This window comes from Andrena cerasifolii, chromosome 7, assembly GCF_050908995.1.
Source record: "Andrena cerasifolii isolate SP2316 chromosome 7, iyAndCera1_principal, whole genome shotgun sequence".
NCBI lineage: Eukaryota > Metazoa > Arthropoda > Insecta > Hymenoptera > Andrenidae > Andrena > Andrena cerasifolii.
Genome location: NC_135124.1, coordinates 9,592,984 through 9,605,747, shown reverse-complemented (window position 1 = coordinate 9,605,747; position 12,764 = coordinate 9,592,984). Strand labels below are relative to the sequence as shown.

Here is a 12,764-nt window from a genome sequence, read left to right as displayed (position 1 = left end):
CGGACGACAGGACGAGCTCGGCTTACACCGTAGCCTACGGCCGCGCCGAAAGGGATAATTCTCACTATCTAACGCTATTTAGTAATGTCTATTACATATTCGATGAGTTCGGAGCAGCGGTTAATCGCCCCCCTCCGTTCCGCGCCGACCTGGATCCCACACGGCAACATTTTTCTGTTACTTTTCTTTTTTTTTTTCTCTCTTCCTCTTCTCTTCTCCGCGTGCTCCGTTGGCAAGTTCACGCGCATTCCTAACTGTACACCGATCGAATCGGAGATTACTACACCAAATATATATTAAAACGGGGGTTCCTCTATGAGAATTTTAGTCTGCCGGCGAACGCCGAAACTTTGACTTCACGGCGTCCCCTGGTGTGACCCGGACAGCGAGCGCGATGTCGGTTCGTTTAACGTCTCTGTGGTCCCCGAGGGAGGAATATCGCGGAGGAAAGGGGTGCGCGACGAGGGATGCTTCCGCAGGAGGTGAGTCAGAATTCTTTCCCCCCCGATTGACGTTCAAATTAGTCCAGCTGTGTGTTTCGCGCGGCTCGGGGTCGTTACACTCTTCGGCGAGAGATTTTCGCGGGGAGCGCCAGATGAACCGCGGATGCACCCGGCTCTTCAGGTACCGCAGGTACCTCGGGACATCTAGCGAGCGGCTCGTGAAGCCTCGCTCGCGCTAAAGAACGGCAGCGATCGCGGCGAGGATCGAGCGCCACGGGCCACGAGACATGTAACCCGTGCGACGATGCAATTGGAAATGTTCAGGAACCACGCGATGGGACGTAAATTGGAGGAACTGTATATCGTCGGCGATACCGCAACACCGCGTACGAGCAGTTTGCAAATACCGCGGTTCTGCGTTTTACCGATTTTACAGGAGGAAGAAAAAATTTAATATTTCAGCCATTTTAAGGGATTTCTTTGACTGAACTTTTTTGGGTCAGTTTTAGCAGGCCTTGTAATAAATAGTAGCATCGATTCATCATAAAAATGCTTGATTTCTGTGTAAAGTCACTTTCACGCACCAAACGTGCCGTCACTTCGCCTGATTTCTCTGTAAATGCGCGGTTTTGCCGCCAACTTGCTACGAGAGACAGATTCACGGTATCCTTGAACCTGCTGGTTCCGTTGGTAAAAAGGCGGTTTTCCTATTGGCTGTTTCACATGGTGTGACTTTTAAAAAAAGTGAAACAGCGCTTGGCAACCGTGGGCGCGAAATCTCAATTTTGCTAGTTTTATAGATCCGCGGTATTTACAAACTGCTCGTACGCGGTGCTGCAGTATCACCGACGATATGTCTCCAATTGCCGGCAATCTTGACAATCTTCCATAAAGGAATAGTTTCGTCCCTTTCGAACATCCTCCTCTCGCGCCGACCAAGTCGTATACCACGTAATAATAAAAGTAAATACCGCCTTTGCTCTGAAAGAATTATCATTCTTCGTCATCCAGAAGGACCCAAGAAATCGATCCGCGTAGCGCCCTTTACTCGACCGAACGCCCCCGCAATGTCACCGAACGCGTCGCCCGAGCGAGCCGAGCGTGCGCGGGCGTAAAGGCGGAAGTAAAGCGGGGGCAGGAGGCAGAAGAGGAGGGACGAGACCGAGAGGCAGGAAGAGGAAAGAAGATGTTCTCGAGGCTGGGGCATCGAACCGTGACCCGAGCACCTGTTGCCGCCTCCACGCTCCTAGATTAATGAGAGCCGACCTAACCTGCCGCCTCCGCTCGGTACTTGGCCGCGTAAGCACGGCGCGAGGCAGCGTAACCTCTCCTACGCGAGCATCCCGCGGACCGTGACCGCTGAAAAGCCCCGTCGTCGGTGAGTTCATCGACGCGGCGACGCGGCTGAATCGCCCGTCCGCGGAAACCCATAAATTGAATCAGGACGCGTCACGAAGGAATATAGCCCGGTTACTAGAGCATCCGCGATACCGCGCTATAATTAGAAACAATTATGCTCGCGTGCCACGGACACGCGACTGCACATTCGATTAAGGCGCGTTTATTACGGGAGCCAGCGTCTACGAGCGCCGATCGAACACCATTCCAATGGCGCTCGCCCCCTTTGTGCGAGCGAATCAGAGCCTGTAACTTCACGAATCGGATCTGGCCCACATGCATGGGCTCTGGCGAGCGGGGGACAAGCACGCGAGAGGGAGTCGCGCGCTCGTACAATTTGGGGAACGCACTGACCGTCTCTCGGTCGGTTCCAACTCGAGACGCGTGCACGCAAACTTCTCACGCGTAAGACGAGATCGGCAGCTGCAATACGATATTTATCGAACGGGCTCGAGTGACTATTCCTGGTCAGCAGCCCCTCGCCCAGAGTCGAGTGAATCTGCAGCTTCGTCAATTCCCGAGGCCTGTGCACGCTGACGCGTCTCGATGCATCCTTGCTAGACGATCCTAGGTCGACGCAATAGAGCCGTACACCGACTGACTTAATTTTCGTTCCTCACGAAACCCTCCGAAGAATCGATATGGACGAGGGCGGTTCTGGGGGGGAGCCAGCGGGGGACTAATACGGGCGAAAAATGTCCTCGATTACGCGCGTCATTATCGACTCGAACGCATGGCGAGTCGCAGTGCCTACTGCGACTTGGCTAATAGGCCCCGAGACGGAGAACGGGAACGAACGATTGATCGCCGGCATTGCCATTAATTTACAACTCATTATACGATCGCATTCTGGTCGATTACGTACGCGCTGTCAATTACCACTGTACGAAGCGCACGACCAGCGTCGCCCCTCGACGTAATGATGCCTATTTCGCAATTGATCGACGGCTACCACGTGACGTCTCTCGGAGAACGAGCGCCCAGTCGCAGTCACTCTACATTACCCGCGCCGACGAAAGGCGGAAGAGGACCCGGGAGCACGCGTAACTAAGAGCCCCGGTCTTAACGGAAACGGGAAGCTCGAAGGAGATTCTGACAGTTACTCACCGGCGATCCGTAGTACGGCTCTGTCAGCGGGATCGAGCTGCAGGATACTCAGTGGCTTGTCCTTTACCCATTCCTTCAGGCTTCCGTCCAGCTCGAACTCCATTATCCAGAATGTTGTTCACGACGACTACTTCCTTTTCTTCCTTCTCTACACCATATTCGCGCGCTGGGGCTTGCTTCGGCTCGGCACTGTTTCACAACCACTGAGACGGCGATTTCACAACCCGCGGCACACTGCTGACAGGCCAGAGCGCCTCGTTACGTCGCCGGGACCTCGACTCGGTAGCGTTCGGGAATGGCGAAAATATTGCGCCCGAGAACTAGAGCTCGGCCGTGGTTATCGAAGTGTGCTATTCGCACGTGTCGCCGGACGCGACATCTTCGCCACCGGCGCAGCTCTCCTTCCGTCGATGTCCGCGCGCCTCTCGAGGATAACTCCGAGGCCTGTCGGCGATAATTCCGGTGGAACGGGAGAGCACGTGGACGTACCGTCCGCCGTGGCGCGCGTTTATTTACTGTGCGAACGCCGGCCGCACGGGGCACGCGATGTAGCGCCGCGAGAGAACAAGTGCACGAACTGCACACACCCGGAACGGAACGGAACGGAACGGAATGGCAGCGGCAACGGAAGGAAGAGAGGTGAAGGGAAGGAGGCGACGACGGGACCAGGGAAAGCGTTGCGATGTATGGCGTCCTTTTGATGACGATGCACAGCAACGACTTGACGGTATTTAACGGGGGGGAAAGGCAGAGGATAGCGGGCCAGTTGCTAGCAACGCGACCAACTTGCGCTTCCTGCGCGCCGATAATCAGCGATGCTTCGTATCTTGGTCGCGCGCGGCGCTTAGGTCAGGCTAGACACGGCTGTAAACTTGGTTAGGTCAGGCTCGGCCTCGACCACCGCGGGCGGCCTCGAATTCCCGTCGTTGCTCTACGTTTCCCAAGACCTCTGCCACGATCCGGGGATTCTTCTCTCCTTCACTCGATCGAATACCGTGGCCCGTTTCTTCCACCGCCTTCGCTGCTCCCATCCGGGGACATTCTGCGGGGACGAATAGAGAGAGATCGTATTTAGTTCTTGGGTCGATTCGACAGAGTCTTACTTTTATTCTCGCGTGCATGCGAGTGATGCGTAAGAAAGGGGGGGGGGGAGGGGGCGAACCCGCGTTGCGTTAATATTTTAGCAATGGCATTATGACTCACTGCCGCGAGGGAGAAAGCAAACGCATACGTTTTCCGCTGTTTCTCGCTTTCAACGGATATGCTCGCGGCGCAAGGAAATTTCAAAACGGATCGATTTCTCTGGCGCTGGCCGTTGCTAAAGACCACGGAGGAGCGTGTTTCGCGACGCGATTTCTATTCGCGCGTCAATTCGCGAACCGTCAACGGTCAAAGCGATAGGATCGGCCGAGAGCCGATACAATGGACCGGAAACGGATGCGGTAACGACGCAGCAAGTCGGGCTGATTTTCGCCCAGCGACGTTATTATAACGGAATAAATCGAAGTACGCGTGAATTCTTCGTCGCGCGGATCATCGTTCTACTTTCCAACGGAGCTACTTGCTTACTGATACGAGTTGGCTTAATTATGCGACAGCCTTGGTAGCGGATTAACTTCGACGCAATGTTGTTGTCGATAATCGAATTGTAGCGATCGGTTTACGCGACAAACCCCCTTTCCTCCCTGCCGCCCGCTCGAGAGAGAGACTGTCCGCGAAGAGAGCCAAGTTGGTCCAAGATTATTTGCTTTTACACTCCAGGAGACGGCAAAAACACGGACATCCGTTCTATATTCACGCCGAGCGATTTTTCTCTCCCTACCCCCCTCCGCCCCTTCATCTCTTTATTCTTACGAGTCAAATTTAGAATTGTCCAAACGCTAGATCGCGAAAAGTGCTCTCACACATCCTGCCGTTAAGCAAACAAACGGGGGAGAAACGTACCGGAGCCAGGGTTTGATTACACGCCGAGACAAAGAATGGGTAACCTGATTGCCCCGGAGTTAAACCTAACCTAACAGTTCTTGAAGCGCAACGGGAGCGTGGTCAGTCCCGTTTTTTTTTTTTTTTTACGAAAGCTGCATAAATTCGTCGAGCCTGCGCATCGTGCGGATCTGCGCGGGCGGATACCCTCGAGCAATATTATCTCGTCAAACTTCGGAGCAGAAAACGTTTTCCTGTCTTATGAATGCCAGAGTGTACATGTACGCGACGTGCGGTTGCTACGAATCAGCGACATCTGCGGAAGAAGTTCAGCCAGCCGAGTGAAACGAGATACTTAACCGTTCCGCCGAAAATAAGGGGAGACGTAGGCTGTTTGTTTCGCACGTATCGTCTCGAGTCCTGACCCAAACAACGGGGTCGGCGCAATACGAGATACGTACGGGGACGATACTCTCTATCTGCCACGGATCCGGGTACATACTCGGTGAACACCGCGAAGTCATTCAAGTGCCAGCGGTGATAACGAATTGATAGAGATAGGGAGAATGGTGCATTACCGTTCGATCATCTGTCGTGCCCGATGCGAGAGCCAAGAAAAATCAATGTTCACCCGGTGTTCACGCTGCTGAGTGACTTGGTCGGCAACGTGGCAGCCCGATCCGAAGGATATCCTTTCGCGACGCACGATACACTTTCCAACGAGAACCACTACGTACACGCGTGCAGAGACATCGCATTATCAATTATCATAGCGATTTTCGCGTTAGAAATGCGACCCGGTTCGGTCCGACGACGCGCCTAGCAGACGACATTTTGCTTTTCACGAACGCGCCCGAAATGCGTCGACCATCTCCGAAGTGTCGCGACTCGACTGAACCCCCTCCATCCGGCAGCTGCTGCCAATCACAACGCCCCGCAGCGGCCACTTCGAGCAACTACTTTACGTGGCTCACCCCGAATTTGTCTCCTTCTAATCGATTGTAATGATCTACCTCCTATCGTTCCATTCACACTTTCTTCCATGTATTTCTTAGATTATGGGCAAATAATACCTACTACGAGGAAAATTAGAGAAATTAAGTAGTAAAGAGAGTGGAGGAAGGCAGGGAAGGGAACGATCACACCCTTCTCGGAAAAAAAGTTTTTAAGGCAAGAGTTGAGTAACTAGCCGGCTGGATATTGAATAATACCGACTGCTACCGAGACACCGATATATTATCGTCGATGCTTAAGATTATTATTATACTCTGTAAAAAGCTTAAGAATAAAACATGTGTCTTTTACATATGAATGAATCGAACCCGTCTCTGACATCATACCTATAACGGATGACATGAATTCCTCGTTGGAAGGTGGTTACTATTGACGCCACTGTCATCGGTGGTTCATACAGTGACGAGAACGGTAGCCTTCGCAGCCACTTGCTTGCGTTTGATGTCACCGCTAAATAAAGCGACTGACACGGTCGGTAAATGCGAGGACGGTGTTTCGAGTAGCACCTATTCCATAATTAGATGCTTATTAAGAGATTCGTTGAAGATCAGCTCCAAAGTTCAATCTGTTGCACACGACGTTATCGCGCGTTTAATAACGAGCCGGCAGTTTCGAAGATGATCTAAGGATGACGGGTCCCTCAGCATCCATAGTCCGAGGCAAATCTCCTGCCGAATTATTCAAATCGGCGTGCTTCTCTTTCTGTAGCTTGTCAATCCTGTCTTCTCTCTGCTTAATTACGTCCTTGAAATGCCGTATCTTACGACGATATTCACGCTTCATCCGGCGCACTCGGAGCTCTTGTAACTTTATACGCTTCTCCACGGATTCCACTTGCTGCTTGGCGCCCCTCCGGACACTCTGCGCGGTTATAGATAACTTATTATTATAATATCTGCTACTAAGTAGTTGAAATACTTTATACGCACTTCCAATTGGTTCTTCAATCCGTCCACCCGGCTGGTAATGGTTTTACCAAGGCGATCAATAGTCGCGTTCTCTTTCTCCGTTTCGCGCAAAAGAGCCAGCAACTTTTGCCTCTCCGCGATGATTTTTTCGTACTCGGAAAACAGGTCTTCGCAGTAGGCGGTCGCCTTCTTTAATTGCTCCTTCAAAGAATCACGTGAAACACGAGTCGAATATAATACCGTCTGCGTACGCTCGACTTTACGTTGTGTGCGCCTGAGGAATATCTACGTACGCGTTACCATGCGGATGAAATTTATAAAGATCGTGTAATAAGAGAAATGATACTTCTCTTACTTCAAATTTCTTTCCAGACTTCCGATGAGGGTGTTCAAATGATTCCTTTCCGCCGTGACCATTATCAGCTCCTTCTCGTTCTCCGGCTGATTCTCTTCCATACGTTTTATCTGATTACTCAGATTTCTTTTCTCGCTTTCGTATCGATACTTCAGCTCATCTAACAACGTTCTGCATTCGTCGATAGCGGTAGTATGAACAATGGTAGGCACCGTTTGCTCCCCTTTACTCTTCATCTTCTCGAACTCTTTGCTCAAGACCTCGTACTTCCCCTTGAGATTGCTCAGCTCCGAGGTAGCAGTCATGTGTTCTCTCTTCAGTACTTCGTTGCGACTTAAGATTGCCTCCATTTTTAATTCGTACGTCGAACGAATCTCGCTGGCATCTCTTCTTAAAACCGCGGACTCTTTCTGCAGGCTATCGTTCTGTTTCTTTAGCGATGTAGTGTTCTCGACTACTGACTTAATTTCCTTCGCACACCTATTGCACTGTAATTGTTCCGTTACGTTTATACAAAGAAAATCTTCCATGTACTTAGCTATACCGTGATACTTACTTCAAATCTCAATTCTTCTACCTCTTTGTGCATAAGTTCATTCTCCGTAAGGATTGCCTTACACCTGCTGCCAAAATCGGCCATCTCCTGCTCGTACATGATTACGAGTTCACGCTTCTCCGACAAGTTCTCTTGGTAGGCATTCAAGAGCGGAGCTAATGCATGAAAACTAACGCTGCCCCAAACCCTTTGACTGTACACTTTCTCCTTCCCACTGTTCTCTACAAAGTTCGTGGAGCCACTCCCCGACTTTCGATCCCTTAATTTGTCCTGACACCTCTCCAATTCAGCATTTAGCTGATAAACGATATTCTTTAACAGCGTTATATCTTCGTTTGACTGCTCCTTCTCCATTTCAAGCTTTTGATTGCGCTTAATCAGCTCGACTTTGGTTTCATCCATCTCTTGCACCATCTGCACCAGTGTCTCGTAATGAGAACACACTCGTTGATACTCAGCTTCCCGCCTCTCCATTGAACTACTTAACTTATCACATTCTTCTCGAACACTTTTGTAAGACTTCTGTAACCTCTGATACTCTTTGGCTATTCTTAGCGTGTCTTCCGAGAAATGTTTATTTCTTATCCTCGACGAGGTAATACCTAACGCAAGAAAATTGAATATATAACATCGTTTCTACATACTACGTCGCTCTCTAACCATATCATAATACCTGAATCTGCATCAGCTACGTCAAACGCCTTTTCCTCCACATAATTATCTTCGCTTAATTTCCTACTCCGTTCGTGCTCGCGCCTCTTGCCCCTCAAACTTATGTCACCTTCGCGATCATTACCATCGTCCGTAACAGGATCCGATGGATCCTTGCACTCGCTGTGCATCTTCAATGCATGCCTGACTCTCGGAAAACGCCTGCGATGATAAACAGGTTTATAAGTTACCTCCGGATTACCCTTTGCCACTGACGTTCTTCTACGGCTATGCTGTAACCAAAAGAGAGGTTACGCGTTGGCGCGGAACTTTTTGCCTCGCTTAGAAAGAGACTGTATCGATCATTCTTACTGTGGAACGAGTTACCTTTTTCTTTTCTTGCTCGACGCTGCTGTCGAAGCTAGCCATTATTTCTCTGTGAAGGAAAGATAGTAGAGGTTAAGCCGTTTGGTCAGGAATATTCGAGACACCTGAAAATTGGAACACAGACTTCGGGCGACAGAGCCATCACGAGCTCGGTTGCCCCGATTGCCCGTGGAGAAAATTTGCACGCGTGGATCGGCACACGGGTGCGTATTTTTATTAATTCCCAAGTTTGTATTCCACTCGTTGCCACGGCAACTGATATAGTGGAATAAGCGACCACCATATGGCGCGAACAGCAACTCCTGCCCCTTTCGACGCCCACGCAAACTAACTGTTTACTTCGACGACTTATCTATCAGAGGTAACTCGCGTGGATTAAAACGGATTACCGTCAACGGAATATTACTTGATTCGGTTTTCCCGTTATGCTCTATGCCTCCAATACACTCTGTTCCCGAGACGCGCTCACCTTGCCGCGCGCATACGAATCGCAAAATTACTGCTTAACTCTGTTTATATGAAATACGCGGCGATAGACAGGTACCGGAAGGTAAAAGCGATTAACATTATTGATATTTGCGCGCGTCTGCAACGCTCGCGTCGAAGCAATTCAAAACGACCTCGGCCCAAAGTTATGCGTACTTTGTGTAGATACTTGTACCAATTATTATGAAATATAGTCAAATGTACCCGAAAATTATTTTCCTTTTAAGACAGCGCTCAATTGTTATTGCTAAGAGACCGAAAGCCCGTAGTTCCAGGAAAACGAACAGGTGATAGGGTAGAAGCAGACCCGGCTCGAGCCTTTCTTGCGCCCCAGGGCAAACTTGCCAATTGTGCGCCCTTTGTTTATTTGAGTTTCTTGATAACTTTACTCTGAATTTTTATTTGTAGCTTAAGGGGGGAGGAGGCCTACCTAGAAATTTTCGAAACTTCGAATTTTCGATTTTTATATGTATTTTCTTTAAGTACATCTTGAAAATATTCCCTGAAAGTTAATCCGACCAAAATTGGCAAAGTTAAGGTATACGCGTGTAAGTACGTTAAACGCGTTGTACTCAAAATCATGCTTCCAAAGTCGCTGATACACATACAACTCTTAAATTAATGAACCGATTTACTCGAGGCTTTGCAGGCTTATTTTAGGGTTAAAAATTTAAACGCTATCAACTGGTGAACTTTACGCCGTAGACAGCTGCCTCCTAATTTTGCCTATAGGGACGAGCCGAGTCTGGGTTTCCAATAAAAATCATACTATCAGTTAATAGAGCATTGCTAAATCGGAACGTAATTAATCGTAGACCCATGCCAAAACGGCACATCGTAATCTCCTCGCGATAACGTCTCGCCTCGGTTCCATGAATCAGATGCCTGAAATCGCATTCTTTATGCGCCGAAAAACCTTTATCGGGTTATTCGCATCGACGACCAGTGTTTATCGATACCGCCAATATACCGCGTGCATTTCGCGACGACATATCCTAATCGATCGGGATGATTGGGAAAGGGCGTCCACCTCGGAGACGATCGAGCCACCAGCACTCTGCTATTTCGTTCGCGGGCACCGGGGAAAGTATTACCACTATTGGTAGTTGTCGTCGTAAATCTACTGTTATTCTCGAGGTTACAACTACGTACCTAAGATAAGACAGCGTGATAGCAACCGCGAAATTGTTAGCGGTAAGCTTTCGCGTGCCTCCGCGATTAGGATAAAAACGCAGGAATTCGCTGGAATATAAAGCAGATCGTCGCGTACGTTGCCGCAAAATTTTTCCACCTCGATCGCTGCAAGTAGCGACAGCGTTCTAACACTCTCCAACATCGTCGCACGCGCTATGGCAAAAGGTATGGGCGGATCAGAAATCGCGATTGCTACCAAAAGCTTCGAGATAATTAAGCAGTGCTATCGACTAGAGAGATCTGAAATTTCAGATCGTTCACAGAGAGCATGAATCATATCGCTGCCGTAGCTCGGCTTATCGTTGCGATCCGATAGAGACATTTTAAAACACACCGCGTTTAATTTCACGGCTTACGAATCTTTGTTTTCACAGCAACGTTACTGCTACTCAGCTGGCTAGCGTTCATCCTTGGGTCCAGCCTCGCCATAGACGATGGATGCAATTTTTATCAGGACCTCACGCCCGGCACCACGTTCTACGTCTACAACCCCGAATATCCGTACTCGTATCGAGGGCAACGGTCCTGCAGGTGGACCATGAAAAGCGACTACCACGTCAGCTTGAACTGCACCACGTTCCAGCTCCCCTGGGTAAGATCAGAGTCGTCAAGTGACTGGAAGAGTAATCGGATTAGAAGGAGAATAACAAACGATCTTTGCAGAGCATCGACTGCATCTCGGAGAGGCTCTCCGTCCAAGTCAGCTCAGCCACCACGCACCAGTATTGCGGCGATGGGTCATTTAACGTAGAGTCGGAAGGGCCTATGATGACAGTGACACTGATGTCGCCAGCGTGGTCCACCGGTGGCCGGTTCCTCTGCGAGGCAGTAGCGGTCAAGAGGCCCCAGGACAATGAGAATTGTCAATGTGGGTGGAAGAATCCTGTACGTATGACTTGTTGCATCAAGCGGAACTGCTGGCGGAGAGAATCAGCTTTCGATTAAACGATGCGTGCTTAGACTAGGATCGTCGGCGGCATCACCACGGGGGTGAACGAGTACCCCATGATGGTTGGCTTCGTGGACATTCAGCTCCGAAGCGTGTACTGCGGTGGTACCATAATAGCCACGACATACGTACTGTCAGCGGCACATTGCTTCACGAATAGGAATATTCAAGAGCTAGGTGCCTTGGTAGGCGAGCACGACTGGACGACAGGTAAGCCCCTTCGCAAGAGTGCGTTAGCTGAAAGAGAAGAGCCCGAGGTATAATTGGGCCAAGTTATGCAGAAAGCTATCAACTTAATGAAATCATTGTTGGATAGTGGCTTCCTGCATACCTTGGCTCAATTGATTCTGTTACTTAGGCACCGACACGAACGCCACGGTGTTGCATCGAGTGAGCCAGGTTCAAATACATCCCAACTACGTCAAGACGTTGAACCTGAACGACATAGCCGTCGTAAAGACGGTCGGGGTCATAAAATTTGATAACCTGGTTGGCCCGGCTTGTCTACCCTTCCAGCATTCGGCAGACAGCTTTGGCGGCAGTATCGTCACCGCGTTGGGTTAGCATAGCATACCGATTCCCATCGAACGTGTCTGCCACGTACTAACAGAAACCACTGCTGAAACTAGGTTGGGGAACAACAGATTTCGCCGGGCCTCCCTCTGACACTTTGCAGAAGGTCAACCTGAACGTGCTGACGAACCTTCAGTGCTCTAAATCCTACCAGAACATTAACAACGACCAGATCTGCACCTACACCGTGGGTAAAGATTCTTGTCAGGTAAGTCCATCACCTGGAGGCGGTAGAAAGGGACAATTAAAATCGATAAAGAAGTGAAACTATTTGAAAAAGCAGTAAAAAGAAGTGGGTACATAATAAATGTTTGAATTCAGTATCAAACTTTGTAATCTTAATATATAAAGCAGAAAGTGTTTGCGTGTCTGTCTATCGCCTAAAAGCTTTCGAACAGGTAACTCTGGGATCAGGAAATGTGTCGCAACTAATTATGCCTAGCTAATTCAGATGAATGTGACTATTTTCACCAACAAAAAATATACTTTTTTTTATAAAATCAGAAGTAAAGCTAGTTGAATATAGAGGGCGGCGGAAGAGCTTTAGATCGGGCCTGGACCCTCAGTCCCTCGAATCCCCCATTGGATCGCGCGAACTGGAATCATTCGTTTGTTTCGCAGATGGACAGCGGTGGACCAATTCTATGGGAGAATCCCACGACCAAGCGGATAGTACTCACTGGAATTATCAGCTACGGTGGAATTTGCGGCGATTCCGCCGGCGTGAACACCAGAGTAGGGGCTTTCGTGGACTGGATTACTTCGGTGACCCCGGGTAAGTGTCCATCCCGACTCGATAGGCAAAGTCTAGAAGCTACGT

The 12,764-nt window shown here is 49.5% G+C and overlaps 3 protein-coding genes across 10 annotated transcripts in view; 1 reads left to right on the top strand and 2 right to left on the bottom strand.

Annotated features, from left to right (window-relative positions):
• Shot (dystonin-like protein short stop) overlaps positions 1-5,745 on the bottom strand; it is a 78,591-nt gene extending 72,846 nt beyond the window's left edge. For all 5 annotated transcript variants that reach the window (XM_076816054.1, XM_076816057.1, XM_076816061.1 and 2 more), the window contains exons 1-2: positions 5,450-5,745; positions 2,949-3,990 (exon numbers count right to left, since the gene is read on the bottom strand). In XM_076816054.1, the coding sequence (XP_076672169.1) occupies positions 2,949-3,051 (103 nt within the window). In that variant the 5' untranslated portion in view covers positions 3,052-3,990; positions 5,450-5,745. The remainder of the gene's footprint in view (positions 1-2,948; positions 3,991-5,449) is intronic.
• LOC143371145 (venom serine protease 34) overlaps positions 1-12,764 on the top strand; it is a 36,510-nt gene that overhangs the window by 23,406 nt on the left and 340 nt on the right. Inside the window, exons 1-8 of one of the 3 annotated variants that reach the window (XM_076816095.1) lie at positions 7,963-7,966; positions 10,530-10,587; positions 10,797-11,014; positions 11,086-11,307; positions 11,383-11,581; positions 11,730-11,930; positions 12,001-12,152; positions 12,566-12,719. In XM_076816095.1, coding sequence (XP_076672210.1) covers positions 10,578-10,587; positions 10,797-11,014; positions 11,086-11,307; positions 11,383-11,581; positions 11,730-11,930; positions 12,001-12,152; positions 12,566-12,719 — 1,156 coding nt within the window. In that variant the 5' untranslated portion in view covers positions 7,963-7,966; positions 10,530-10,577. Of the gene's footprint in view, positions 1-7,962; positions 7,967-10,371; positions 10,588-10,796; positions 11,015-11,085; positions 11,308-11,382; positions 11,582-11,729; positions 11,931-12,000; positions 12,153-12,565; positions 12,720-12,764 lie in introns of those variants that run through there. The other 2 variants (XM_076816094.1, XM_076816092.1) reach the window with 2 other exon arrangements.
• On the bottom strand, positions 6,090-9,662 carry LOC143371143 (uncharacterized). 2 transcript variants are annotated; one of them, XM_076816087.1, is made up of 6 exons: positions 8,743-9,662; positions 8,378-8,648; positions 7,705-8,306; positions 7,149-7,636; positions 6,815-7,067; positions 6,090-6,746 (listed from the first exon to the last, which is right to left on the bottom strand). In XM_076816087.1, the coding sequence occupies exons 1-6, from the start codon at positions 8,782-8,784 to the stop codon at positions 6,477-6,479; spliced, it is 1,926 nt and encodes a 641-aa protein (XP_076672202.1). In that variant the 5' UTR covers positions 8,785-9,662; the 3' UTR covers positions 6,090-6,476. The 2 variants fall into 2 exon arrangements, with proteins under 2 accessions (XP_076672202.1, XP_076672203.1); XM_076816088.1 differs by having other exon boundaries at positions 8,378-8,577; positions 8,743-9,660.